Source organism: Poecilia formosa, unplaced genomic scaffold (assembly GCF_000485575.1).
Source record: "Poecilia formosa unplaced genomic scaffold, Poecilia_formosa-5.1.2 Scaffold147, whole genome shotgun sequence".
Classification (NCBI taxonomy): Eukaryota; Metazoa; Chordata; class Actinopteri; order Cyprinodontiformes; family Poeciliidae; genus Poecilia; species Poecilia formosa.
This window is the reverse complement of record NW_006800086.1, coordinates 862,436-889,489: the sequence shown is the minus strand read 5'-3', so window position 1 is coordinate 889,489 and position 27,054 is coordinate 862,436. Positions and strand designations below refer to the sequence as shown.

At 41.4% G+C, this 27,054-nt stretch overlaps 1 protein-coding gene across 3 annotated transcripts in view; it reads left to right on the top strand.

Moving 5' to 3' along the window:
- LOC103145804 (cadherin-4-like) overlaps positions 1 to 27,054 on the top strand; it is a 307,601-nt gene that overhangs the window by 206,944 nt on the left and 73,603 nt on the right. For 2 of the 3 annotated variants that reach the window (XM_016677075.1, XM_007563401.2), the window contains exon 5: positions 5,576 to 5,758. In XM_016677075.1, the coding sequence (XP_016532561.1) occupies positions 5,576 to 5,758 (183 nt within the window). Of the gene's footprint in view, positions 1 to 3,467; positions 3,777 to 5,575; positions 5,759 to 27,054 lie in introns of those variants that run through there. The other variant, XM_007563400.2, reaches the window with a different exon arrangement.

Below are 27,054 nucleotides of genomic sequence, written 5' to 3'. Positions count from 1 at the left end.
CAGCTAAGGGATCTTCAGTAGTAAAAAAAAAAAAAAACACAAAAGAAGACATGGCGAACAGAGAATTGGCAGGGAGAACACGTTTATTGTGTTGCTATGCTTGTTTGTCAGACAGATAACCTCCAGATGTCTGCTCCGGGCGCACAGGCCCTACGACTGCCACGCAGCAGCAGTGTGCAGGGATGCCTGGGAACTGAGAGATGGCAGCTGGCTCTTCATGCCTTTAGGGTTCAAGGGCCCCCAGCAAGCCGAGGACACACACACACACACACGCACACACGCACGCACGCACGCGCATGCCCACACTGTTCTTGTATCATGTATGCAAGCACACGCAATTTCAATCAGGGACACATTCATACAGATACACCCATGAATTATTTTTACACAATCAGCCCTTTAAGCATATGCCTCCATCAAGGCCATCTCAGGAGATTTCCCACATGAGCGCGCAAGAATGACTGACTGACTCCACACATGCAAAAACACTCATTCATTCATCGTGCACACATGTTCTTCAATGTCACTTATTTAGGCACGACTGAAGATACGTCCAGTTTTTTGTTGTTTTTGTGGTAATTTAGTGCAAGTGTGAATAAGGTAGACTGAAGTAACTTTAAATGTGGCATGGTGGTTGGTAACGGATGCTTTGGGAGTATTTCAGAAAATGCTGATCTACCAATAACCAATAATTTCTCGTAGCTAAAGAAATTATTTTCAGAAGATGATAGTAATGGAACCGAGTCTAAAGCAACACTTGTTACTACCAAGACATGTGGGGTACCATCTGAAGTAGATGAGCTACAAAAGTCTGTAAAAGACCACACATTTTGATTCAGTCAAAATGTTCCACCTCGCATCCTTCAGGTGAACCTATCTATCAGAAATAGATAGGTAGAAGGTAATTAGTAGGTAAATGTGCTTTATTATTTTCCTGCCCTATTGAATCGAGCTGTTCTAAATTGTATAAATTAAAAAAGCATATAACTTCATGCATATGTTTTTAACCCTTTGGGATCTCAGAGCATTATAAATAAAATCTATTATTATTGTTGTTGACAAATACAAAAGTGTGAACTGGATTCACTTATTACCTCATGGTTCTTCAATAGTAGCAAAACAGCCTTAGTGCCTGGTTGTTAACATTATGAAAGCTATCTATCAGTTAGTTGACTTAGTACAGAATCATTGGAACAGCATCCCCAGGACTCATACGAGTCACTAAAACATAACCTGGATCAGCTCCAGGAGCCGGTTATGAATAGGAGGCCTGCAGGCCTGCAGACTGCTCAGTCCAATTAACACACAGAAGGAGGAGGGATGAGACGTTCTGTGAGAATCCAGCTGAATCGTCAACAAAAATCCAGCTAAGAGATTCTCCATGAATAGTGAGATGGATTATGTTCTTGACAATTATGGATCCATAGAGGTAAACAGCGGGTTAGGTGTTAGCCTCTCAAAGGTGCAAGTGAGTTGGTGGGAGGGTTAGTACATCAGAGAGAAAGGAGAGCGGTGCAGCTTCTCAGTAAACAGCAGCTACGAACAGAAAACCCAAGTTGCTACTTCCACTGCTCTCTCAAACTGGACTCTTAGCAGATTCCCTATCAGAGGATCAGAGTTTGGTAAAAAAAACAAAAAACACAACAACAACAACATGAAAAGCAAGAAGCTGTCCATGGATTTGGTTTTAAACTCTGATCTGATTATTGTTGGTGACCGTGTCCATCACTTCATCACCAGCCGTGTTCTGTTGGATTCTTCCATCAGGATCGAGCTCGATGTCACAAAGTTGAAATTGCATCAAACTAGTACGTTGAACATGATAGACGTCCTCCAATGGGCCTCCCCAGTCACCAGGTCTCATTCCATTAAAGGGCTTTGTGATGAGGCGGAACAGAAGATTCCCATTATGGATACGCAGCTGACAAAATCTATGACAACTGTGTGATGCCATCATGTAAATGTGGAACATTTCTGACCCCCTGGAGAAAGTATGCCATAAAGAATTAAGATAGTTCTGGAGGCACAAGAGGCTCCAAACTGGTGTTGAACCTTACAAAGTGCCCGGTGAGTGTAAGTGAAGGAAAACAAGCCAAAAGATGTCCCATATATTGGATAGGCACACATTGTTGTTTTCCAGAAGCTTACTGAGAGTGTACTTCCTGTGTTGTTCCCTCTTCTCTGTAATTCTGCTTCTGTCTCAATGCCAGCAGCATTTCATCTGCCATGCTGTTTGAAAGTCACAGTCGCATGCAGCCACTATGCAGATATCCTCCACTAGCAGACTTCCATCCAATGACAGCTCTTGTGTTGACTCCTATCGCTCTGGCTGACTGTCTCCCGTCTTCATTTCTTCATTTCTTTTAAAGGAATGTTGAGGCTTGACCAATGAAATATTTCAACCCCGTTATCATCCGCTCTTCATCAGCTGGTGGATTGTTGTATGGAAGAGGGCTGGTCGTTCATTGTATTTTCCCACTGATAGCTGGGAGGGGAGATATGGAGTTTATCTCAGGAGCTGTTCACTGGGACGGGCGTAGATGAAAAAGAACAGAGCCGCGGCTCATCGTATATGTCACCGGACTCCGAGTACGCTCACATAAACTGTCATGGGTCGTTTTTCATCCACATTAAACTAAACATTCGCTTTTTGTTGGGTTATTATTTTATACGAGGATTGGCAAAGCTGAAAGCACCTTGCAAAAAGGATTTGGACCAATTATTCACATTTTGTAACATTATGTTACAAAATGTAGCTTGTAGCTTGTTACATCACAAGCTACAATGAGTTCACTGGGTTTTTATGGGACAGACCAATACAGATTAGTGGATAATTGAAAATAAAAGGACAAGAAATTATGCATTTTAATTTTTTTTTCTTTTTACAAATAAAAATCTAAGAAATCTGGTGTGCACTTGTATTCAGCTTTCACAGATCAGCTATCAAGAGTAAGCTTGAATAATTACCAGATTTAAAAAAAAAAAAGCCCAACATTTTGAGAACAATGTAACACTTTACACTGGTGTATTATTGTGTTGATTTTTCACATAAAACCCCACCCAATAAATACTGAATTTATAAGCTTATGACATCACAAAATGTGAATATTGCCATTGTCCAGCATCTACATGGCACAAATTGCCAGATAAAAACTAATTTGTGCTGTCACAAATTAGTTTTGTGACAGCACACCTGCACCAGGTGTGCTGTCACACTAATACTCGTGCGAGTATTAAATGTTACTTTTTTTTTACTTTCACTTTTTTCACTTAAGTTTTACGGGGCTCCCCCTCGTGCCCATTGGTGGCCTCTTCGGCCCACTTTGAAAAACACGGCTGACAAAAGTGCAGGGGGGTCCGACGGTACCAATACAGGAAGTGCGGGAGTCCCTACTGTGTCAAATCGAGATAGGAGTAATAGAAAGCTGGCCACTCTGAGGTTAAAAAAACAAAACAAAAAAAGCTTCCCGTCCAGGTGGGAACGGCTGACTCTGTCCAAAATGTCCGCCCATGCCAGCGGAGCTTGCTAAACCCCGAAAATGCAACGAGTGGAGACGAAAGATGAAAAAACATTCACCGCTGTTGCCTGAGCGTGTAGCTTCCGGCCGGCCTCCCTCACAGGCACAGCAGGTGCGCTCTGATAGGCCGGACAGTTGGCCCGGGTTTGCATTTCAGAAACGCGGCCGCGTTGCCGCTCGTGTGCCCAGCTGCCTGCGAGGCTGCGCTGCGTGCGGTCCAGCTGGGATTAGCAGGAGGATTTCCACCGTGTGCTTCAGGTGACAGCGACACACTTCCGCTGAGCGCGTGCGCATGTGTGTGTGTTCGTACGTGGGGGTGCAGACTCAACAATAGGATTAGGTGGATTACAGCAATACAGCCATATTACACAGGACGATAGCATAAAGGATCGGGATGGAAAAAATAAAAAATAAATAAAAAACACGGCTTTATGCACCCTTCTAACCCTTATTTTACGAGGCAAACTGAGTAAGAACGCAATCTTCCCTCTGCAGCTATAGCCGGAGGGCATCACAGAGGAGGGGCCGTGGAGATTGTTTATCCGTCCATACGTTCCTACATGAGAGCTGAACACTGGGAGATTTTCAAACGCCTTAAACATAAGCTGGGAATAACAAAAAAAAAAGAAAAAAGCTCCGTGGTCTGAAACACCAAAAACAATATTAAGGCTTTCAACACAATTTGAAGAAAACTGTTTTCATCTTGGGATGATTACAAAACTGCAGGTTACTCCTCTCATTATCAGACAGATGTTTCTCTTGTATCTGTTTCATGCCAAGAAAGGCTTACTTGAGGTGGGGGGTGGGGGGAATACCTCATTTGTTTCAGTCTTCAGCAGGACGTTTTTAATTTAACGTTTCCTTCTGAAGGAAACGTTAAATTAAAAACGTCCCTGCAGGGATGTAAACAAAGCTCGCGCATCCATGCACGGTGCAGTCTGAAGGAATACTCACCGTCTCAGGTAGGAGTGGTGGGGCCTCCGGCTGGCTCAGGTTTCCTGCTCAGGGTTTTGAAACAAGCAATGTGGCATTATTTTAAGGAATTTGTGTCTTTTAACCTTGTTTCTTTTCCAGTGGCAGTCCGGCTCATACGCACCATTTCGACTGGTTACGTCGATTCTCGATCTCATCAGTTTGAAACAGTTTGATGCAAACAGTTTGCTGTGTGACACAAGTTTGTGTACGCAGTGGTTTACTTTTGAGCAACTCACTTACTTTTGAATCTGCATGGAGTACGCTTCGACCTCCATGGAGTGAAGTATACCCGTGTATGTGGGGGTCTCGAATGTTCATAGATTTTATTTTTGCATACTGTGGTTGTAACAAGTGTTTTGAACGACTCTGTTTCATGATCTTGAGCCAATTTGTCAATTTTCCTCTGATCTCCAGTCAAGTGCAGCACCCTTGTTATTTTTTCTCTCTTTTGGATAAGTGGTTGTAGAATCCCAGAATGTCAGCAGTTTTATGAAAACACAGAGTTAATTCACTCTTTGTGGTATCAAGCAGTTAAACTGATGAACCTTAAAAAGTGTCCAAGTATACAGAACACTTAACAGATTTGGTTTACATGTTGGATGTAATTCGGCCATGTGACCCAGGTCTGTTGGAAGCAGTGGTTCATTTAAAACTCACAGGACAATGGTCAGATACCTGCAGGAAATTTCCAAACCCAACATTCAGCCTTCCTGTTACCTGCTGGAAGTCTTGCTCTGTCTCGCTCTCTCGCAGCCTGAATGAACCACAGGCTTCACTTTTTAAGTAATACATCCGAAATTGTTACACCTTTCTTTTTCTTCTTCTTTTTAACCACCTCACTACACACTTTCAATCTTTTTTTTTTTGTTGTACTTAGTAACAACTTTCACACCAAAGAGTGTTGTTGTTAGTACTACCTGGCAGTTCTAGTCATAAAGGGATCTCATTTTTGACTCTCTGACCAGCCAGTTTCCCCTCAGGACCGATCAGCCGTCAAGATTTTTCTGCTTTTTTTGTTTTGTTTTTTTTTGGTTGCTGTGTCTCAAGATTCACAACGCACTTTCTCTTTTTTCTCTTTTCAGATTGGCTTTGAAGAAATGCTGTCACGGGTGTGGGAGTCCCAACCCAGGGTTATCAAGTTCTCTCGGAGACATCAGAGAGGTTCCTCTGCGAACAGCTTGAGGCGGCAGAAGAGAGATTGGGTCATCCCACCTATCAATGTTCCTGAAAACTCCCGAGGACCTTTCCCACACATGCTTGTCAGGGTGAGTGACAGTGTGATTTTTAGCAAACAACTTTGTCTTCGGAAAACTTCTGCGCGCCATCGGATCACAGAGAAAACCCGATTCGAACACGCACTCTGAAACGTCTTTGATTTCAAAGGACTTATTTAGGTCTATGGGAAGAATAGAATATAAAAAAACTTGGGGAAGATGTCTTTGTATCATATCTTCTTCATTCACCACCAGGCAAGAGACACAATTTTACTGGTATTTTCTACTTGCCACGCAGGGGAGGTACAGGGAAAACACTGCACTTTACTCAGTTTTACATCATAATACCAAATGATTTGTATTCTGGGCCTTGGGGCATCAACAGACAAGGAGAAGGGGGGGAAAAAAAATCTATGCTTGGAAGGCAGACAAATACCCACTTGATGCTTGGTCTCAGAGCTGCAGACCTGAGGATTACTGAAGAGTGGGAATTCTGTGCTTGTTAAAACAGCTGGCAAACTGTTTCTTTTTAATTTTTTATCATGAACTAAGTGTCTATTTTTCCCATGTAATAGCAGAAGAAGGAGGCTTTCATTAAAGCGCAGCATCCTGCTGAAGATCCCTGATGTTCCCATTAAACTCTTTCTGCCATTGTGTACAACGTCCCCAGACAATTTAACAGCTTGATTTGGATTTCCACATTTGTTCATTTAAACATGATTCTTCTGCAGGGCTTCAATTATTATTATTTTTTTTCCATCAGTAGCGATAAGGGAAAAAAAAGCCTTTTATTGTATTTTATGACAGATTCAAATTCTCTAATGAATATTAAGACCTTTTCAAAGAGTGAGTTAGTCTTAGTGACCTTTTTTGAGCAGTAAATTGAGAGGGGGGAAAACACGCAGCAAATGGTCCAGGAATTGAACCCTTGACAGCAGTGACTCGATGACTATAGCCGTGACTCATGGTTCAGGTGCTCAACCAACTGAGCCAACCCAGATCCGGTTAGTCTTTGCTGAAAATGGTTCCTGTTGTGATACTTTTTCAACAGTGGAGATTAATTTTGAGGCTGAATTTTGAAGTGGCTCAGCTTTGCAATCCTATTCGTAATCACCATTAAGATGACAGAGAGTGAAAACCATGACGCAGTTCTCAAGGCACATGAACTGTTACACCATTGTGATGTCTAAGTATTCATATTTACATGGACATAAGTAATCAGAACTGATAAGTTACATAAATGCTCCAATTGGAATATTCGGTAGCACTTTATTTGAAGTGGTGTGCATTATACTGACATGACACGGTCTTAAACATGACATGACACCTGTTATGAACGTGAATAGGTTTTCATGAATGTTGTTCATGACTGTTGTCATGAATTGTCATTCAGTAACTAATGACACTTTCAATGCAACTTTTGAAGCTACTTTGTATTAAAAGTGTCATTATTTACCAAATGACACTTCATGGCAACAGTCCTAAACATCCATAAAGACTTCTTCGTGTTCATGGCAGGTGTCATGTCAGCATTATGGACACCCCTTCAAGTAAAAGTCTTACCGAATATTCTGATCGGATTCGTAATAAATTTGTAATCTGAAGGAGAGGGTTGTTTTATGAAAACGCACATCATGATTGGACTAATTAGTTTTGCACCTATATAAAATGATGCATTTGTACTATTCAATCAGAACACATTTTAAACCAATCATAGCTAAAATGAATAATAAGTTTTTTTTTTATTTTTCTCTAGGTACTCCATTGTTCACCAAAAGTTAAACAGGGATGTAAGATTACCTGGTAATTGTAGATTCATTGTGGGTGGTTAAGGATTCATGTATAGTTGTTTGTCTTGTAAATATCTTGACTAGTGCTTTGATAAACTTCTGACTTGTCCAGGGTGTAGCCCTCTTTGTCATTCCCAACCTTAGAGACCCCGATCAAGATCCAATGGGTATAGCGTCCATCTTGGACTTACTCAGTCGTCACAGACCGAGGAAACCAGCTGAGTATGTTTGTGCTTGCTGACACTGGATAGTACATCTTCATAAGGACGGATATTTGAGTCAAAAAAAGTGCTTTTGATATTTGTATGACTACACCGTCATTGGTGAAAAGAGGAAACAGAGGTGTACCAGTGTTGAATTGCAGCGCAGAGTCGGTATTTATGATCTTTACCACCGGTGGTCTGGCTGTTGAGTGTTAAAGGTAAACAGGATTTGATGTTAACATGAGACGTATAAAGTTATACTTGTTGCATTGACGAGATATTCCTGCTTGTTCCATGGCTGCTCTTACAATCTAGCATCACATAATTAATATCTCAGACAGGTGGTTTTCAAGCAATCAATGTGCAAGGACATATTTTCTTGTAGTTAGACCAAACATTTCCCGTTTCCACCTCTGAAAACACTCCTTGGTTTAGAAAAAGGTAATTGTCATTTCACCAAGACTGGTTTTAGACGAAAGCGTGACCTTGCTTCTGAAAAGGATGTCTTTGAAACTTAAAGAACTCAATTATACACAACCACAGAACAAAACTTGGAAGAAAAAAAAAAAAGATCAAATTTAAACTCAACAGGCATCAGACAAATGCCGAGTTATATCCAGTGGCTGTAAGGTGTGGAGAAAATCTCCAAATTAATTTCTCATGGAGGTGTCAATTTTTTTAGCTCTTTGCTCTCACTGCTCTAATCGCTGCACACTCTACCTCTTATCAGTCACCCACACAGACAGGCAGCTTCTTGGAGACATTTTTGACTCACACAAAAATAGTAGCACACACACACACACACACACACACACACACATAGTCCTTTACGCCCATTTGTACTCCATGGCTTACACTCCGGGATTACGGAAAATCGCCTTTCACCAATGTGACGGCAAGTGAGCAGATTTTCCACCAATGCGTGAACGCTCTCGCCCTTGTGCGCACAGACACACACGTACTCACACACACACACACACACACACACACACACACACACACACACACACACACACACACCATCATGCCACGGAGTGTCACAGGAGGTGCAAAATTGTCGCGCCCTGCTGGAGAAGTGGAGCCTCTTTCATCCCCTTTTTTTAGTGTCGGGTGTCTGATGGTTGGATTAAGCTGCAGGTGACTACCTTTATAGGCGCGGGCCGTGTCGGCGTTGAGGTCGGGTTGGTTTTAATGTGGGTCTGTAACTCTATCAAGCCGGCTGTCCTGTAGCAGCGCCTCGGCCTTTAGCCGTGCAGCATGGGGGCAGATGAGTCTGTTGCTCTGCAAATTTGTCTGTTTCCAGTTCTTCCTGCCACAAAACTCTGTGGTTTGTCGCGGCGTGAAGGCGAGCAGCAGAGGGAGATTCTGAGCTTTAGAACGCCGGGCTCAGAGGAAGCGAGGCTTTAAAGTCTGAACCTGAAGACACACCAGCTCCCGCCGGTGTTAGAGTGTAAATGGGATGTAGGTGTAGTTCTCGAGGGAAGCTTCATAAACAGGTGGATCAGATGTAAAAGTATTCATACTTCTTTTAGTTTTTCACATTTGGTCACTAACTTCACTGTGATGATTTCTTTTACCGTATTTTCCGCACTGCAGGGTGAACTGGATTATAATTCACACTGTTAATGAATGATCTGCATTCGATCTTTTTTCTCGTATATAAAGCGCACCAGACCACAAGGCGCATTAAGCGAAACAAAACAGTTGGATAAGTCAGTCAGTCAAAGCACAGTGCGTATTACTCCACGACGCTCCCGACTATAGTAGCCGCAATGTAGCTAAAACAGTTTGACAGAGCGCTGTGAGTGCCGTGTACCACAAAAAATCACTTCAAGGTCGGTGAGCACAACCAGAATTAATCCGTAGCTGATTTACCCAAGGATAATATATATGAGGCGCACAGTTGTTTTTTGATAAAATTAAAGGCTTTTAAGTGCGCCTTATAGTCCATATTAGGATTTGACATGATGGACCATAATGACTGAAGCCTGCCAGTCCATCACAGGACAACACAAGACAAACTTCATGCACACACACTCACAGCCACACCTAAGGGTATTTTAGATGAACCACTTAACCCCATAGTGATGTTTCTGGTTGTCAGGTTAGCATGTTGGCTTCTTCTCAAATGTTTGTGTAAGGAAGCCGAGAACTGAGCATGCAAACTCCACGCAGAAAGACTCTTAGACTAACGCTAATGTGCAGCTTTACAAAAACACACAGGTGGATGACTGAAAGCTTTTCAGAAACCTTGGACTATCAACTTTAATTATTTATGGAGGCGGGGTGTGTGGTCAAACTGTTTAAAATTGTATTCAGCAAAGGATGTGGAAATTTGAGTTGAAGAAAATCAGTTTCATTTGTAAAGTGTGGAATTTAGAAATATATATTGTTTTAGAAATAACAGATGACTCATCAGTTTTTATAAGTATATTGTTTGTTTTTTTTTTGTTTGTTTTTTTATAATAAATATAACACAAAAGTTCATTTTTTGAGGTTGAAAAAGTGACCTTTAAATTTTGTTTTAAACAATCTGAATAACTTTTGTTTTTATAGCAAATTACTTTTGGGGTTGTAATTTTAAAAATCACCATTGTGGTGTTATGTACTCATCCCCTTTAAATCTGATACCTAAAAAAAGCAACTAACTTCTCTAAGAAACCACCTAATAAATAACATTTGCTCCCCGTGTTTAATCTCATCTTTGTGGATGTTAAGTGATGGATGCAGCTTGTGAAAAGAAAGGCCTGTTGGCCTCTGCTTTGATTCTGTAAGAATGGAGAAAGATCTCTGACACCCACAATAATAACAGGTTAATGCAGCTGGGCTGAGGTTGGATGTTACTGTGATGCTAATTACGCTGATAGATCTAGTTTAAAAGCAACGTCCTATAATTTCCTGCTGGGAAATCCTTAGCAATTATCCATATCATTCTCTGCCTGTAACTTACTCTTTTACATTTAGCGTAACAACACACACACACACACACATCCTGCTGGGAAATCCTTAGCAATTATCCATATCATTCTCTGCCTGTAACTTACTCTTTTACATTTAGCGTAACAACACACACACACGTTTGTGTGGCTATCTTTATGGGGACTTTCCATTGACTTCCATTCATTTCTATGGATTAAACCTAACCCTAACTCTAACCAAAACTCAATCCACACCTTAGTCCTATATCTAACTCCTGACCCAAAAACAGCATTTCCCCTTGTGGGGACCAGGCTTCGGTCCCCACAAGCAGTGGGTCCTCACAATGTCGTATGTGTCAGGAAAATGGTCCACAGCAGGTATTACAAACAAACGCACAAACACACACTCTTGTGTTCCTTTTCTTCATAGAAATTAAACATCAAATGTTGCGGCGCAGCAGCTGTTTGGAGGAGCTTTGTTCCGCTGCAGGTGGAGGAAGGGAACCTGCGCCACTGTAACGAAGAACCTCGAGCCGCGCCGCTTTCACGGCATTGATTTAACATTGAGCCAAAATGGAAGGCGCTTCTGAGCTCTGGCTGTCAAATAATTTGACATGACAGATGTAAGTGTGTTGGAAATGGAGAGGTATGTGGAAACAGCTCCGGTTCAGTGGACACAAAGGGAAATGGCAGAGGGACGACTTCTTCCTTGAGAAACTGACGAACGTTAAGGGTCGGGGGAAGGAGGAGAGACGGAAAAAGGGAATGAAAGTTGGATACTCAGGTTGAAAGAAAGTAAAAAAGAAGAAGAAGAAGAAGACGAAGAGGAAAAAAGAGAAATACAAAATAGAAAGTCTGTGCTTGTAAATCTGAAGGGGTGAGGGAGGCCGACATTAGTTTCAGGCCATTTGTGGCATTCTCATCTCGACGGCCCCCTCGCAGCACCTACACCGGGGCCAATGAGGCAAAACTGATGGAAAGCAGTCTGAATGTGAGCGAGAAAAGATCTTCCTTTCATTTAACCAGGCCTCACAAAGTGGGCTACCTCCCTGACCTGCAGTTAGGAAGAGGAAATGAACAAAGGGGGAAGAAAATAATTGAGCACATTGTATGCAGCTCCAATAAAACGTGACTCCACAAGCTCACGGCAAAGGCCGACAGTGTTTGCTGTTTGCTCAGCCAAAATGAAACCGTAATATACGTAATAAATAAGTTTTAAGTCGCACCCTTAAGTGAGCCTGTGTAGGATCTATTTTAATGCCTTAGTTGCAGCAGCTCATTATGGTAATTCCGGTGGTTAATTTGGTTTGTGCGGTGTGGAGTTGGCAAAATGATCACAGATTACTCGTTCTGTATAATCGCATCAAAGCAAACGTAAACAAATGATTGCATTTCTCCGCCACCAAGGTTATTTTTATACGCCTTGATAAATCTTGACTGTTCACCTCAGACGCAGATTGAATTTGCGGCTTTTTAATTGTGTTTTAACTCTGCAGAGCTGCTAAAATAAACATGATGTATCCGTGTGAGCGGGATTACAGGTCTGCTCCACCGTGCGCTCGGCGTAATGTCTGCGCTGCTGTTTGCCCAGTACCCAAAATGATAACACTGTGGCTTATTTGCAATCTCATATCGCTCAGAGTATTTCATTACCGCTCATAATGACATTATAATGTGATTTTTGGATCCGCTTGTTTTGTCTGGAGTTTTATTGCCTCCCATGTGCGCTCAAATACTTTGCGCCTGCTCTTTGTGTGTTCCTCGTATAAACATCTACATGTTCATTTATGAGTACAAAATTACTGAGTTAAAACAATATTTTATGCCAATTGATTTTTTTCCCTTTTTACGTTAAAATTGAATTACAAATTTTATATTTGCCCCTAGAGTAAAGCTTCAAATACAAATCCGTTTTATTGTTTTTGGGTTGTTTTTTGTTTCAGTTTTGTATTGTTTGGCTGTGAGCTCTTACTGTGTGGACATTGTGAAAATCACACTAAAAAAAACTGGGCTTAATCAAATTAATGCTTGCAAAGGGCTTTCGTATTTTTCACAAGCGTCGGTTCAATTTTATGTAATTTAATTGCTGTCAAATCTTACAATAAGCTAACAACTGGTAGGTTGGTAGTTGTAGTAATAGAAGGGGATTTCTGCTGCTGTGTAAATCTTTTTTGGAAGATCTGAAACGCTTTGTGTCACTGGACAGAGTTAAATCTCAACAAGCATAGATTTAACTCTGTTGAGTTAAGAGTCTAGTTATTAGCCAAGTATTTAGCCTTGGGAGTTCCTCAAGGCTAAATGCTTGGCCTCTTTAAATCCTTTATCCCCAAACAGTTTGGACAGGCTCTACTTCTTGATGGTGTTTTTTTTTCTTTATATAGAACTGGTTTGTCTTTGGAATTAAATACATTAAAAAAAACCAAATAGAAAAATTAAAAATTATAGATTTTCTAAAGGTTGATATATTAATACAGTTTCAGTAATTTCACCATTAAGCAACTCCGTAAATGATAGCTGTGCATTACACATTTTTTTCACTGTTGATAAATATTAGATTTCCAACCGCTGTTGCACATTAAATAGGAGAATATAAATACCTGCCTCCTCTGTACTGTCTATCCGCGCTTCTTTTCTAACTTTTTCCCACCAGCAGTTATTACCGGAGCATTGCTGTTTCCATTTCTTTAAACAAACTAACATGCAGGCAGGGAGTCAATAACAGACACAAACTGTCCAGCATTGTGACTGCTGCATGCTTCCCACAATAGGCGAACCTGTAAGACATTTTATCTATTATTACATCCATCTAAAAGTGAACTGACTTAGCATGAGATGCAGGCAGGCTGAGTGGTAGCAATAGCGAGAGAGAGAGCTGAAAATAAGTCAAGACATCCATGAGCCTGAGCCGGTCGCACCTTGCCGACAAGCACGCCTTAACTCATGTGGCGTTCTGTCTGCTTGTTGCACAGGCAGAAAGAAGCATTCCTGATTTTTTGCACAGAAAAAGACATGGCATGTTAAGCATGGTACTTTGACCAAGAACAGCAAGAACGGTTGCCCATCATAGATTTTTATCTACATATGAGGTCAAATACGGCTTCCTGGAATAGAGTGCAAGGTTTCCCCCAGAAAACTTGCTAAGCTCGATGGTTGGTTCTTGGGGCGTTGTTTCTTCCGGGGGCTTTTTTTGTTTTTGGTTTAAAAATGTTTAGTGTTGACAGAAAATTTTAAAATATCTCTTGATAATTATGTGGTAATGAAAGATTGGAAGATTGATACCTGAACACAAACTATAAGTCTTTTAAAAAATTGTTGCAACCTTTTCAAAAGGCTTCTGATTAATAAGTGCTTCTTCTGGTGGTGGTGCTAGTAGTGCCTGGTGGTGGGCCGGGCTTCTTATACTCTCCTGGGGGACCTGGTGTGTTGTAACATCTTTTGCCGTAATAAATAGTGTGATTAGTGGCTGCGTTGAAATCAGACGTCATTGATCTTGATCTGTAAATATGCAAAGTTATGAACCAGAACTAATAAGGCTAAAATTACAAACCTTGTTGCTAATTTTTGTCTAGATTTTTACAACCACAAAAAGTCTATTTTTAAATCAAAAGTCTATTTCTAAATCAAAAGTCTATTTCTACATCTAATTTTAATGCACAATGTAAGAACACATGTATTTTTTGTCAAATAAAAACAGGACAAATCAAAGCTTTAATTTGTGGTTTTACTTATGAGTGGACTAGTGTTACTCAGCCTTTCCTGTCCAGCCATAACGTGTTTTACTAGTGGTAAAACAATCTTAACCAAATTGGTATTTCACATTTTCTTCTTTACTTATTGCATAAATTCTGCTTGTATTCTTTTGTCTTGCTTTGTTTTAGGACTTATTTTCTTTTTCTTTTTTCTGTAAAGTGCTTTGACCTTTGAGTCGATTGACTGACGTACGAACAAACTCTCCTTGCGTTGGCTGGAAATGATCTTGGTCAGTGTGAAGCTGAGGTCACAGCTCCAAAGCCTACCCAGACTTTCTTGATTTATTTTTTCGCTGTGATATTTAGATGCATTTATTTTTTTGTTTTTTTTTCTTTAAAAAAAGTTTTTATATGACATTTTCTCACCACAGAAAGTAGGTTTAACTCTCATCTCCAAGGTGCAAACTGAGTTTCTTGAAATGACGTCTCACTCTGGGCTTAAATTGGGACGCTCCTCTATTTCCCCCCACCAACATAATCCTCAGAATGCCTCCCAAAATTGAATGTTTCTGGGTTCTGAATCATCCAGAATAGCAGCACGGTCTCCAGGAATAAAGTCGCCTTTAATCTTGTTCCACATACCTGACTTTTTGTTGGCGGAAAGTGCTCTGTAACCTTGTTTCTGCCAAAGATCTGCCAAAACTGTTGAGTTATTTCCGTTTATCCCGCATAGCTGCTCGGCGTAGACCCGATTAAAGTTTAGACGCTGAAGACTCACCATGACAGACATTACTGCTCCACTCTGGTCACAGTGCAGCTTTCACATAGTATTAGTACATCCAAGTTTGGCGAGTCTGACTGTGTAAACTCCAGTTTTACAAAATCCCACGTAGAAAAAAAAAAAAAAGAGAAGTTTTTCATTTATTATTTATTTATGATGTCAAAGGAAGTATTTGCTCCTACTGGAAGAAACTTTTTCTTAGAACCCAACAACTTGCTTCTGAACGTTTTCATACTTTGCTGCTTGTTCTGTCACAGTGAGGTTTGATCATTGTATCCTAAAACTATGTCTGTTATTTTTTTACATTTAGAGGACTCTTTAAATCTTTAAAAATGCTGTGATGTGAAACAGCATATGCAGATTTTGAGGGGACGCAGATATTGAATGAGTACACTATGACCCATTGGATCAAGAAACAACATGGTTGGAACCGGTCTACCAACTTGAAGACGACTAAAATTATGACTACAGCCCTCACATCGTTCCACCGTCTAAAATAAAGTCAAGACCTGATAAGAAATTCAGTTGTTAAAATCCAAATGAGAGCCAAAGTCCACAAAAGGAGGAACCTTTCCTGAAGGGGCCGATCTCTCCGAATGACCACAAAAGGACATCAACAACTCATCAAATTTTGCTACAAAATAACCAGGAACAACCTCTAAATTTACTGCAGGTCTTATATCTTGTATTTCAGTGTTCATGATTCCTTAATCTGGACAAAAAAAAAATGAAAAAATGGGAAATTTCCAAACTGAAACCCATTGCTGGCCACCAATCCAGTAAGTTCACCTCTAAATGACTAAAATGCTGAAACAAAATAAAGTGTCTGGTGCGGCCTAGTCAAAGACTTTCATCTAATTGAAATGTTGCTGTGTATTGTGTGATCTCAAAAAAGCTATCCATGCTCAGAAAATAAAACCCTCCAATGTGGTTGAATTGAAACAATTAAGGTAATAGTGGTGGACCAAAGTTCCTCAACAGTGATCTGAAAGGCTGATTATTAGCTGTTGCAAACATGTAATTTGAGTTTTTGGTTCCAAGAGCGACACAACCAGGGATTGGGTTTAGAGGGATTTTTTTATAGTGCCAGATTGGTTTGGAAAGCAATTTTTTCTCCGAACAAACAAATTCATCATTTAATTTTGTATTTGGTCAAATTATCTTGATTCTGGCATTCATCTGATGACTTGTAAACATTCAAGAGACTAAAAAAAAAAAAGAAAAACAGGAGAAATTTGTAAACTGTAGAGCATTATCTACAAGGAATGGCAAGTTGAGCAACAGTCTGTTCGCTGTTCACTTTAACTTTCAATAATCAACTTTTCATTCCTCATTTATTTAAAAAAATAATATAGAGCAGATGAAAAAGAAAACCACTGTATAATATCTACATGTCCATCTTAGTGTTACGAAGCCGTTTAATATGTGTTTGTGAGAAGTTCCAAAATCTGACAAACACGTCTATTGGCCTATGCCAAACATCCGTTTACGTACAATGAGAGACAGTATGAGATTACTGTCTGTATTTCACTATAAAAGTGTGCAAAACTTTCTTGGCTACTACTAATATACACTTCAGGAGTAAACACCCAGACGGCTAGCGGTCAGTATTGGGTCTAAAACAGAAACTGGACTGAGTCTTTCCGAGCTTAATCTGAAATTACAATATATGGACATCTTAACACTAAAAGATTGGGACTGGGGCTTCTTTGTTTACAAAAAATAAAATAAAATAAAACCCACAGTGTTTGTTTACTGGACTAAACAAAGTCTGCAGCTTACTCCTGTAAGAGAAATTTATGGAAATCTGTCGGCGAACATTTTAAAACGAGATTTCTCTGTGTGAACACACACACACACACACGCACACACACTTTGGTCTGCTTCTCCGTGAGGACACGAGAGCTCGTGTGTTTGCGTCTCTGTTGTCTTCGCCCTCCTGGAAGCCGCTCCGCCGTTTCTCATTCAGAGCGCTCCCAGTCGGACAATTAGAAGGTGACAGTCCCATTAGAGCCCCATTCAGCACCACAAAGGCTTTGTGGTGTCGTGAGTGACACAGAGCTCAGCCTCTCGCTAAATGACTGTCAGTCTGCCCCTCGTCCACTCTGACCTCCCTGGCAGCCTCCCTCCGAGCCGCTCCAGCTCCCCTCCGGACGCTCATTGGCAGCCTTGGCAGCTCCCTAAGCCAAGCATTGCCCTCCTTTCAAGCCGGGCCTTTAACTGATTGGTTGGACGGCGCTCGCCTTAGGCATGCCAGAAGGACTTTCAACTGGCCTCAGGGTGCCGCTGATTGGCCAGGCTGTCATCGCTGCACGTCTCCCACGGGAGCGTGTGGCAGTAGCTCCTGTTGAGGGATGCGATTTGACAATGGAGGTAGGCAGAGAGGAAAGGCGCGGCACTAGCAAAGTGCTCCTTGCTGCTCGCTCGACTCGTATGAGTGTTTTCTTTTCATGCTCTGCTTTTCCCCCTATAGCCAGCCTTCCAGCAGCCAGCCATGCCTGCAATGATAATTATCTCGTGGGCTGTTTTCCTCTATTTACCTATCCCTATCGTCCTTGTACCGGGAAGACGCCGGTAAAGTGGACCAATTTAGCAAGTTTAATCTCTCCAGGGGTCTGTGGACTGTTGAGGTGGATAAGACAAAAGCACGGCCATGTTCTCCCTCCATTCCCGTTGCATTTGGGGAAAGCATCCTTCCTTATAAGCGAGAGGAGAATGGCTGTTTGCTCTATTCGTCTCTCTCTGCTGTGAGTCAGGGTATTAATGCCATTGTTAATGCAGGGAGACTGCCAGTACATTTCAACACTTTTTTTTGTGCTTCATGCAAATCTCATCTAAATTGCCTGGCTAATACCATAATTGGGTTTGTGAGTCACTTCTTAACTTCCATTAATATTTGTTCTCTCTCTAATTGCCTCCCTCCCTGTTCTTACATTTCACTCCTGCGTCTGGCTAATGGTCTGTGGTCGAGCCAGTGACGATGGGCTATTCATGCATGTGCGATTGGGAGAGCATCTGATCTGCTTTCTGTTGGGTAGAAAAACGTCTTAGATGTAGGTTTGTTTTCGATAAATGAAATGCAGAATGTGTCAGATTGTTTTGGGTTTTTAGAGAGCGACTTCAAAAGCGTTTACATGAACCGCCACAGGATCCAACATCTTTCTGGGTTTTTTTCTTTTTTTTTAACAGCTCTAAAAATGTTTGATTCAAAGGTTATTAGTGATACCAGAGGCACCCAGAATACTTCTTGGTTTTGTTGGGTTTTTTTTTTTTTTTTTAAACAGAGACATATTCATACATTAAAAGCCTCCTCTGCCTGACTCGTCTTTTTAGCCAAACACATCACGTAAATCGATGTCGTCTGAAAAACTGGCAAACCTGTGAGTCAGGAGGGGCAGAGCAGCTTCTGTTTTGGTTCTGGGAAAACTCAGAGCTATGGAAGGGATTCATTGGAGTTTGGCTGCACAGTCCATGGCCGTGTCCCACGAGACATTTCATCTGGGGTCCAGTGGGTGTAATGGGGTTCCCGGGTGGCTTTGAAAGACCATTCAGTCCTTATGCATCCACAGCCAACAAGCACAAGATCAAGATTGGGACCTGGAGGGTCACTGTCTATTACAGATGTATGTTTATGTTAATACACAAAAAAGGAGACATTGTCTATTACTTTTAAATCCGCCTTTCACTTTGTATCATCTGAATGTTGCTACATGTGGCTATTTTTCCTGATGTGTCATTTCTTTGCTCTGTCTGTCTAGTTTTAGAAATTGTGGAGTACTCATTACTTTACACCAATATCTAGCTTTATGTGTTTTAGATTATTATCCAGAGAAACTCCTTCTAGCTTATAGTTATGGAGTACTTCTACTTATCTAGCGACCCAGAACAAGAGCACCGGGTTTATATACTTCACTCAACCCAGAGCAGGAATTAGATCAAACTTAGAATCCAGAGAAACTAATTTTAGTTTATCTAGAGAAACTACTCATTACCTTAGATCAACATTTAGCATTGAACTCAAGATCTAGTTTACAAATCTAGAACAAACTTGGAAAAGTACCATCTAGTTTTATCAGAACAAGAATCCAGAGGAACCTCTAATGCAGGGGTGGCCAAGTCCAGTCCTCAAGAGCCACCATCCTGCAAGTTTTAGAAGTATCCTTACTCCAACAGACCGGGATCAGCTCTACAGAGGCCTGATAACGAGCCAGTCATTTGATTCAGGTGTGTTGAAGCAGGGATGCATCTGAAACTTGCAGGATGGTGGCTCTCGAGGACTGGACTTTACGGACTACTTATTCTTATACTTTTTCATTTTCTTTGTTGTTTTTTTTGTTCTTTCCTTTGGTTTGTTTTTTCGTTGTACTTCCTTCTAATTCATATGAAGCTCTTTGAATTGCCTTGTTGCTGAAAATGTGCTACAGAAATTAACTTACCTTACCTTAGCAGGTCCAATTCATAAAGAAAAGCATTACCCCCCTCTTAGTTCAGTTGTCTGGGTTAGAAAGCGGATAAGCTTAACCTCTGGTGGCAACTTTAACTCTTGTCTGTGTTGATGGGATTCTTTACCGTTTACTGTTTCTTTCCTGGGGGGGCAGAGACAGGGGACAACGTGAGCGAACGGTGGATAAACCGATACGGCGGCACATACGCAGACAGGAAAGGTGGCGAGATCACAAAATGAAAAGGAGGGAGTAAAATACGAACAAAGCAGAAGCCCAGAAGTGTGCGGCACTCAGTTCATTTCCCATTCAGCTTCCGATCCATAACAGAGCAGGCTGCGCTTCTTTATGAGTATGAGGGATAACTGTGTGCGACGGTGGCTGTCACTGGCTCTCACTTGAGAGATATTAAACCTAAGCTCTCCACAGCTTCCCTCTCGCAGGCCGCCTTATAGTGTGTGACTATTTTTAAAATTGTCATTCCCTTCTTATGACACTGCTAAACTGACAGCTTTTTCCTGCACATAGAACCACACTCTTGTGTCAAAGACTGTTGTTGTATTTTCCTGTTTTTTTGTTTTGTTTTGTTTTTTTCGGGAGGGGACAGGGGAGAAAGGAGAAAGTTTGGAGACTTATAGAAAAAAAAAACTTGAGGTCCCACATTTTCCCTAATTGGAAATTCCTGCTGCCATTTTGTCAACCCATCTCTTGTAATTCTTTCATCCTCCGGGTTTCTTATTTTCCTCCCGTGTCATTTTCTTTTCTTGGGATGTTTGTGTGGATGGCCTATCAAACTATTTGAATTCCCCTCTCCCCATCAAAAGCGGGGCACCGTCGGCTTTGAAGAGTGACAAGTGCGCAGCGGGAGGGATCAAAGCGATGCAAAACTGGAAATTTAAGAGGAAGTTAAAAAGCATGTAGTTTTGCCATTTCCCTCATGTTCAACAAAGAGAAAACAGACACTGCGGAACAGCGGGGAGAGATGAGACATTATCAAACAGCGATTTTCAAGGATGCCTTCATAGTTCACGGAGGCGCCGATGCTTTTGATAATGCTGTTTAACATAGCAATGCACCCATTTGCAGTAAGTCATGTTAGCAGCTATTCCGGCAGCCTCACGACTGCAAAGGTTCCTTGTGAAATTGGAATATTTCAACCCAGCAGTGACTCTGAAGTCAGTCAGGTCGGCACAGGGAAATCAGTTATCATGTTGTTTCTTTAAAGGCTCTCACTAAGGTGCCGCAACGTGCTACTTGGGTATATTTAAAACATTCTGAGAGTGTTTTTAAATTCAATAAACTGGTAGATTTTTTTCCCCCAAGGGGCAGAGTTATGCATTTTCCAGGCACATAGTCCCATTTCATAGCTTAATCAAGTTACTATGTTACCATCAGTTGTTATAAAAATGCTGTCTGCCGAATTTAGCTTCAAAGAAATTTTGCTTTGTAATTTGACACCTTGAAATTGGACCTCTGTCTCTTTAAGAAGCTCCTGTTCTTTCCAACAGTCACAGCGATCCGTTCGTTATGTTGGTGGTTGCTAATTGCTGCTCCCACTAGTGTGAAGGAGCTGAGTGGGGGAGACGTGTGAGGCGGAAGCTCAAGCATTTGCGAAAACTAGCATCTTTAACAGCGATATGGAGGAATTGTGGCCCACTCATGTTTGCAGAACTGTTCTAATTCAGTCACGTTGGAGGGTTTCCAGCATGAACAGCTTTTTTAAGGTTGTGCCACAGTATCTGGATTCAGGTCAGAACTTTGGCTAAGTCTTTTCTTAAGTCATTCAGAGGTGGACTTGTTGGTGATTTGGATTATTGTCCTGCTGCATAACCCAAGTGTTTTAACACTCACTAACAGAAGGTCAGAGATTCTTTTTTGGGATGTTTTGGTTGACAGAATTGCAAACTTTCCACTTAAATCTCTCTTTATTTGCTTGTGGACACTCAGATGTTTTATGTAAAGTCGTGGTCATTCGCTGTCCAGGTAGCATAAGTGGCTTCTAGTAGAGCAGTGTGATTGTTCTGAAATCCACAGAATGCTTTTTATATTCAGGACACATTAATTTGGGTGCAATTTTGTACTTAATTATCCAATTATGTAATCTTTTTCTAAAATGTAATTAGAAGCAAAAACATGCCCTCCTCTGGAAAAAATAACTCATTTTGTGATAATAAATTTGGGGGGATATTTTGTGGGACTGTTTGGCCATCCGTGATTTAAAAAAAAAAAAGGCTGTCCAGCTTCCAAAACATTTATCATCTACATCTTTGTTTTTGTTTACCCTAACCAGAATATTTCACAAAAACCTTAAAATGGTGCAATATGCAGTGAGAATTCAAATTTTTATTCCACTGACAACAAATGATTACACTGTTGCTCCTAATTTGCTCGTAACTTATTTCAGAGTTTAAAAGCAGTGCCCTCTTATCAATGTATGCGTCATGCAGTCGGTGTTGGTTCCTGTTAAAGGCGCCGAGATGCTTGGCAGATACTGTCCCAATTATGTTAGACAGAGCAGTCAATGCCTATCAATGCCCTGAGTGGTTGGCATCACAGAATGTACCTCGGCGGTGAAAAACAGCGTTATTCTGTCTCCGCTGCGTTGATCTCCTCAACCCTAATGGCCCTTAAAACTTCCGTCTTCATGCTTCATAACAAACTGTAACAAACACTGTTCCGTAGGTGTTTTAATATCTGACTTGTGGTGCCAACAGTGACATTTACTCCCACCAGGAAGTATAAATAGATGATATTATGCTGGTTTTCACTCAGCTTTCGCTGTCATGGAGTTTTAATATTAGAACCCACAATATGTTAGGCAGGCAATATCAGCGTTGGAAAAAGATGAGACAGAATTAATTAAGTTGGAGAAGCGCGAGCTCGCTATGTAAAAAACATTTAGACATACTATTGAAATGATCACCAAATGCGGCGATATGGATTTGAAAGAGCAGTGGGAAATGCCTTACTGAGCCTGAGAAAAAAATGTACGAGCTTAAACTTTACCTTAAATCTATGGTAAACTGTGTCTTTTTTTAAGTTTATTAAACTCCCCACAAAATCTGTATTCTTCTTGCTTCCTGATTGTCATTACATGTGTTCCTCAAGGCTCTGCATTAGGTCCAACAAGGTTTTACGACTACACTCTTAGTAATTGATTTTCTGCAGCCTGTTTGCGTCTTTCATGGAGTGTTTCCTATTTCTCTTTCTGGAGATTTGTAAGTTTCACTGTTGTTTGTTTTTCTAATGATACGTTTTCAAGCTTTTTAGATTATGAGATTATCAGCAATTTAAGTTGTAAATAGAATTAAGGGGCTGAAAATATAATGTAATGATATTAGATTTATGGCAGCAAACCAGCAAAACGCAAAGAACTTTGCACAGTTTTTCAACCAAACTAACCGACTGAGTTCAAATGCTGTTGGATGCAGTTAATGTTCGCTAAAAGATTACTAGCTGATAACAACACAGCATCTCGAGCTTGTTAACAAGTAGCCTGTATGCTACTGATGATGTTGCCTATGTTCAAAATTGGGAAGATCTGGTTACATTCCCTTGAGTAACTTTTTTGAAAAAAAAAGGTACTTTTTCACAGCACTGTACCTTTTTCTTTTATTTGAGTAATATTACTATTCCTTCGACTCGTTTTTTTTTTGTTTTTTTTTTTGCTACGATTCATTTTGCCCGTTGCACTGAATATGGGACTGCAAATCAGTCAAACCCTTCTGGGTTAAACCAGTGGATTTGCTGAGTAACTGGTTGGATGTAGCGGTCCCATTGACACTTGCCCTGCTATGCCTGGTAGGAGATAGAACCCAAATAACAAATAAAAATGTGTCGGGTGGTAAAGTTGAGGGGCCAATGGTTCCCTGGCTCCTCTGTTCTGGCGACGCTGCGCAGATCACTTCCAGTTCAGACTTGTGGGAATAATGTATTTACTGCCCACAGAGTCTATTTTTTTCATGCTGACTGTGCTATTATTACCCCTAGCAACAGTTGCCATGCTGCTGACAATGATGTCATCAGCATGACTTTAAATGATGTCTGTGTCATGAGGCCCTGCTAAGGATGACTTTGTGATGTCATAGAGTCCATGACATCACCAACTGATCAGTTAATTCTCCGGTCAGTTAACACAGAAATCATTTGTACATTTTAGCTCAGCTCAACACAGATGAGTAACGAAAGCTCACAGCTCACTTTTTTTGGAAAAACATGGAAAAAAAGGTTCTCCAACAAAGTCCATCCTGGTCAAACAACCCCGGATTACAGGAAACAAACTTTCTCAGCGAATTTCTTTGGAAAGTGATTGAAAAATCTGCGGACGGACCAACTCTGCATCTTGTCAGAGAAACATTTTTGGAAGAACACCATGAGGTTTTGATCTTACTTTTGAGAGAAACAGGAGAATTAAATGTGGATTTTCTCTCAGAGGTGTCAGAAGAGCTGAGTGAACGGATTTTCCAAAGCCTCACCAGAGATGCTTTCCACTTTGCTTCTGGACTGCATTTAATTGGACTTCTTGATTACCCAGGAGGACATAAAGTTATTGTGGAAAAATTCAAACATCACCTGGAGAATCCTGTTCCTCCAAAGAAAAATGTTTACATCTACAAAACGAAAGATCAGAAAGACTTTTTTTCCTAGTGAGGACTTGTACTCAGATGAAAACTGCCCGAGTGAGGATTATACTCAGGTAGGCATGGACCCTGGATGATTTTTGAGGGACGCGAAAGAGATGGATTTCAAATGTGGAACCGAAGAGGACAGAAGAAATATGGTAGAAAAAATTATTTGGCGATTGATTTATAAGTCCAGTCATAGACTTAGATATGCCACTTACAAAATGAAGCACACGTCCAGAAAAAGCTTGCTACTAAACTCTGGGAAGAAGTAAAGGACTTAGATTTTGTCTTTTTTGAAAAAATGGGAAGAAAACTCTGCAGAGATATCTTTCACCTTCTCTCAGGCAATGATGATTTAGTTATAGAATTGCTGTTTAAGATGATAAAAAGTGACAACCCAATAGTTATTTACAAGGTTATACAGTGTTTCAAAAGGACCCTGACACATCCTAGGAAAATTAATCTTCCACAAGACTGTCTCAGAAAGGCATGGAAGTACATTCAACATGCTTTCTGTTGTGGAGATAATTCAGACAATGCTCAGACTCAAGAACCCTCTAAGAGAGGAACAAATGTTGAGTTTTGTCCAGTCTTAGTTTGGCCCACTCAGAGGAGTGAGGACCGTCCTCTGAGTGAGGACCGTCCACCGGGTCAGGACCGTCCACCGGGTCAGGACCGTCCTCTGAGTGAGGACCGTCCTCCGAGTGAGGTCCGTCCTCCTAGTCAGGACCGTCCTCCGAGTCAGGACCGTCCTCCGAGTCAGGACCGTCCTCCGAGTGAGGTCCGTCCTCCGAGTGAGGACCGTCCTCCGAGTCAGGACCGTCCTCCGAGTCAGGACCGTCCTCCGAGTGAGGTCCGTCCTCCGAGTCAGGACCATCCACCGGGTCAGGACCGTCCTCTGAGTGAGGACAGTCCTCCAAGTCGGGACCGTCCACCGGGTCAGGACCTGCCTCCGAGTCAGGACCTGCCTCTGAGTGAGGACTGTCCACCAGGTCAAGACCTGCCTCCGATTCAGGACCGTCCACCAGGTCAGGACCAGTCTCCTTAGCATACTCAACTGAGTTGTTTATAGTCATGAAGATTGAGTTGCCCCTGGTGTTATTTAGTGTATTTGTTTCACCTCAAACTGGTACTAGAGCCTAAAAAGCAGAGGTCACATTGGGTTTTAAACAAAAAAAATGTTCTCTATCATATTGTCCCAACTAGTAATCCCAATGAAATTACACCAGTTATGAATATCCAAGTGTTTTAATTGAGTTGTCACATGATGTATCCCTCTTACACCATGATTCTGATTAACTGGCCTTCAGCGTCCACACTTAGATTGATACACTAGCATATATTGGGATACTACTACTTTATTTACCTTCCTCACAGACGTTTGTTACATTCAATTCCTTTAGTACCAACAGAACTTATTTTCCTTAAAATGTTGCTTTTGCATGAGGTTGTGCAGGTTTACTCAAGAGGATGATTTAAAACATATTTAAATATCAATGTAGAAATGTTAGCTGGAGACTGCAGCTGCAAGATGGAGCTTTGGGGAAGTAGGCGGGGATTTGTATGGGCAAACGTTTAGGCACTCCTGAATTGTTGCCACGGGAGATTCAAAGATTTCTGAAACATGCATGAATTGAATCAGCTACGGTCCGGTTATGTTTTTGACGAGGGGATAACATTACAACATGATTTTAGGTTCCAAAAAAGCCGATTTTACATAACGCCCCTCCTTCAGAAAGATTCAGACATTAACAACGTGCTGTTTTGTTCTCTTGTAACACCGCAGGTGAGACTCTCCTAAGCCTGCCTAACCACAGGGAGTGTTTGATTTGCCCTAAAGAGAAATAGACATTACCGACTCCACCGAGACCAATAAAATAAAGAGAGAGATGGGGGGAATATAGGCCTGAACGACCCCGCGCTGATGAGACATAAAAGAGGCCATCAAGGAGTGCAAGGCACAGATTCCTATTATGGAGTAACATTAACTCATAGCACACTGTAACCCTTAACGGTCCCAGGGGTTCCTGCTGTATACCGTCCCCTTTATGACATGGTGGTTGAAAGATAGTCATTTCATCCAAGCAAAAAAAATCTGATGTTGTGCTTTGCACCAGTAAGTTTACGCTTGTCTAGACGCAGTTCTGTTCTTCTCGCGGTGCTGCTTGAAGTGACTCGCGGGCCAAGCGGATGAATCACAGTCAGATGGGCAACAAATTGGCTCCTCTTTATGGAGGCATCAAACTACTCATGCTGATAGGGTGATCACGCAGTGCTGGATCAATTAAAAGAGATTTGGGCAGAAGGAAGCTCCATGCCACCCTAATTAGGCAACCAGCAGCTTTGCTCAATGAATGGAAATGTAGTCATTTCCATTCCTTTCTCTGTCTTTTTCTTTTTCTTTTTTTTTTTTTTGGTTGTTTGCGTGCCTGACGTCTGAAGATTTTGCAGAATTGATATTCTTCATGTGATTTTTCCTCATTGCTTTTGCTTCCTGGATCTCCCCTGTCTGCATGCCTCTCCACGTCTCAACTCACACAGATAGCTTGTCCCGAAGGATCCCATCAGTTGTCAGTAATCAAGGGAATAACTCTCAAAGAACTACAAGCAGGCCACTTAGCTGATGTCTGGTCTGGTTTGATCTGACCGAGTCAGACGGCGAGTAAAGTTCTTCACGTCCAGCCTTTCTAGACTATTTTTAGTCTAATTAGTCATCGTTCCATCTGCGTGGAGCTACGAAAGAGACCCGACGTGTTTTACGGTATGGACGGGGAGGGAGAGAGAAAGTGAGAGGAAGTCAGAAAATCCCGGCTTTCCTCATTAGCATTCCATTCAAATGGCTCAATAGAGCATTTGTCACTCACGGGATTCCCGGGCCTCCAGGAAGCTGCGCTTGTGT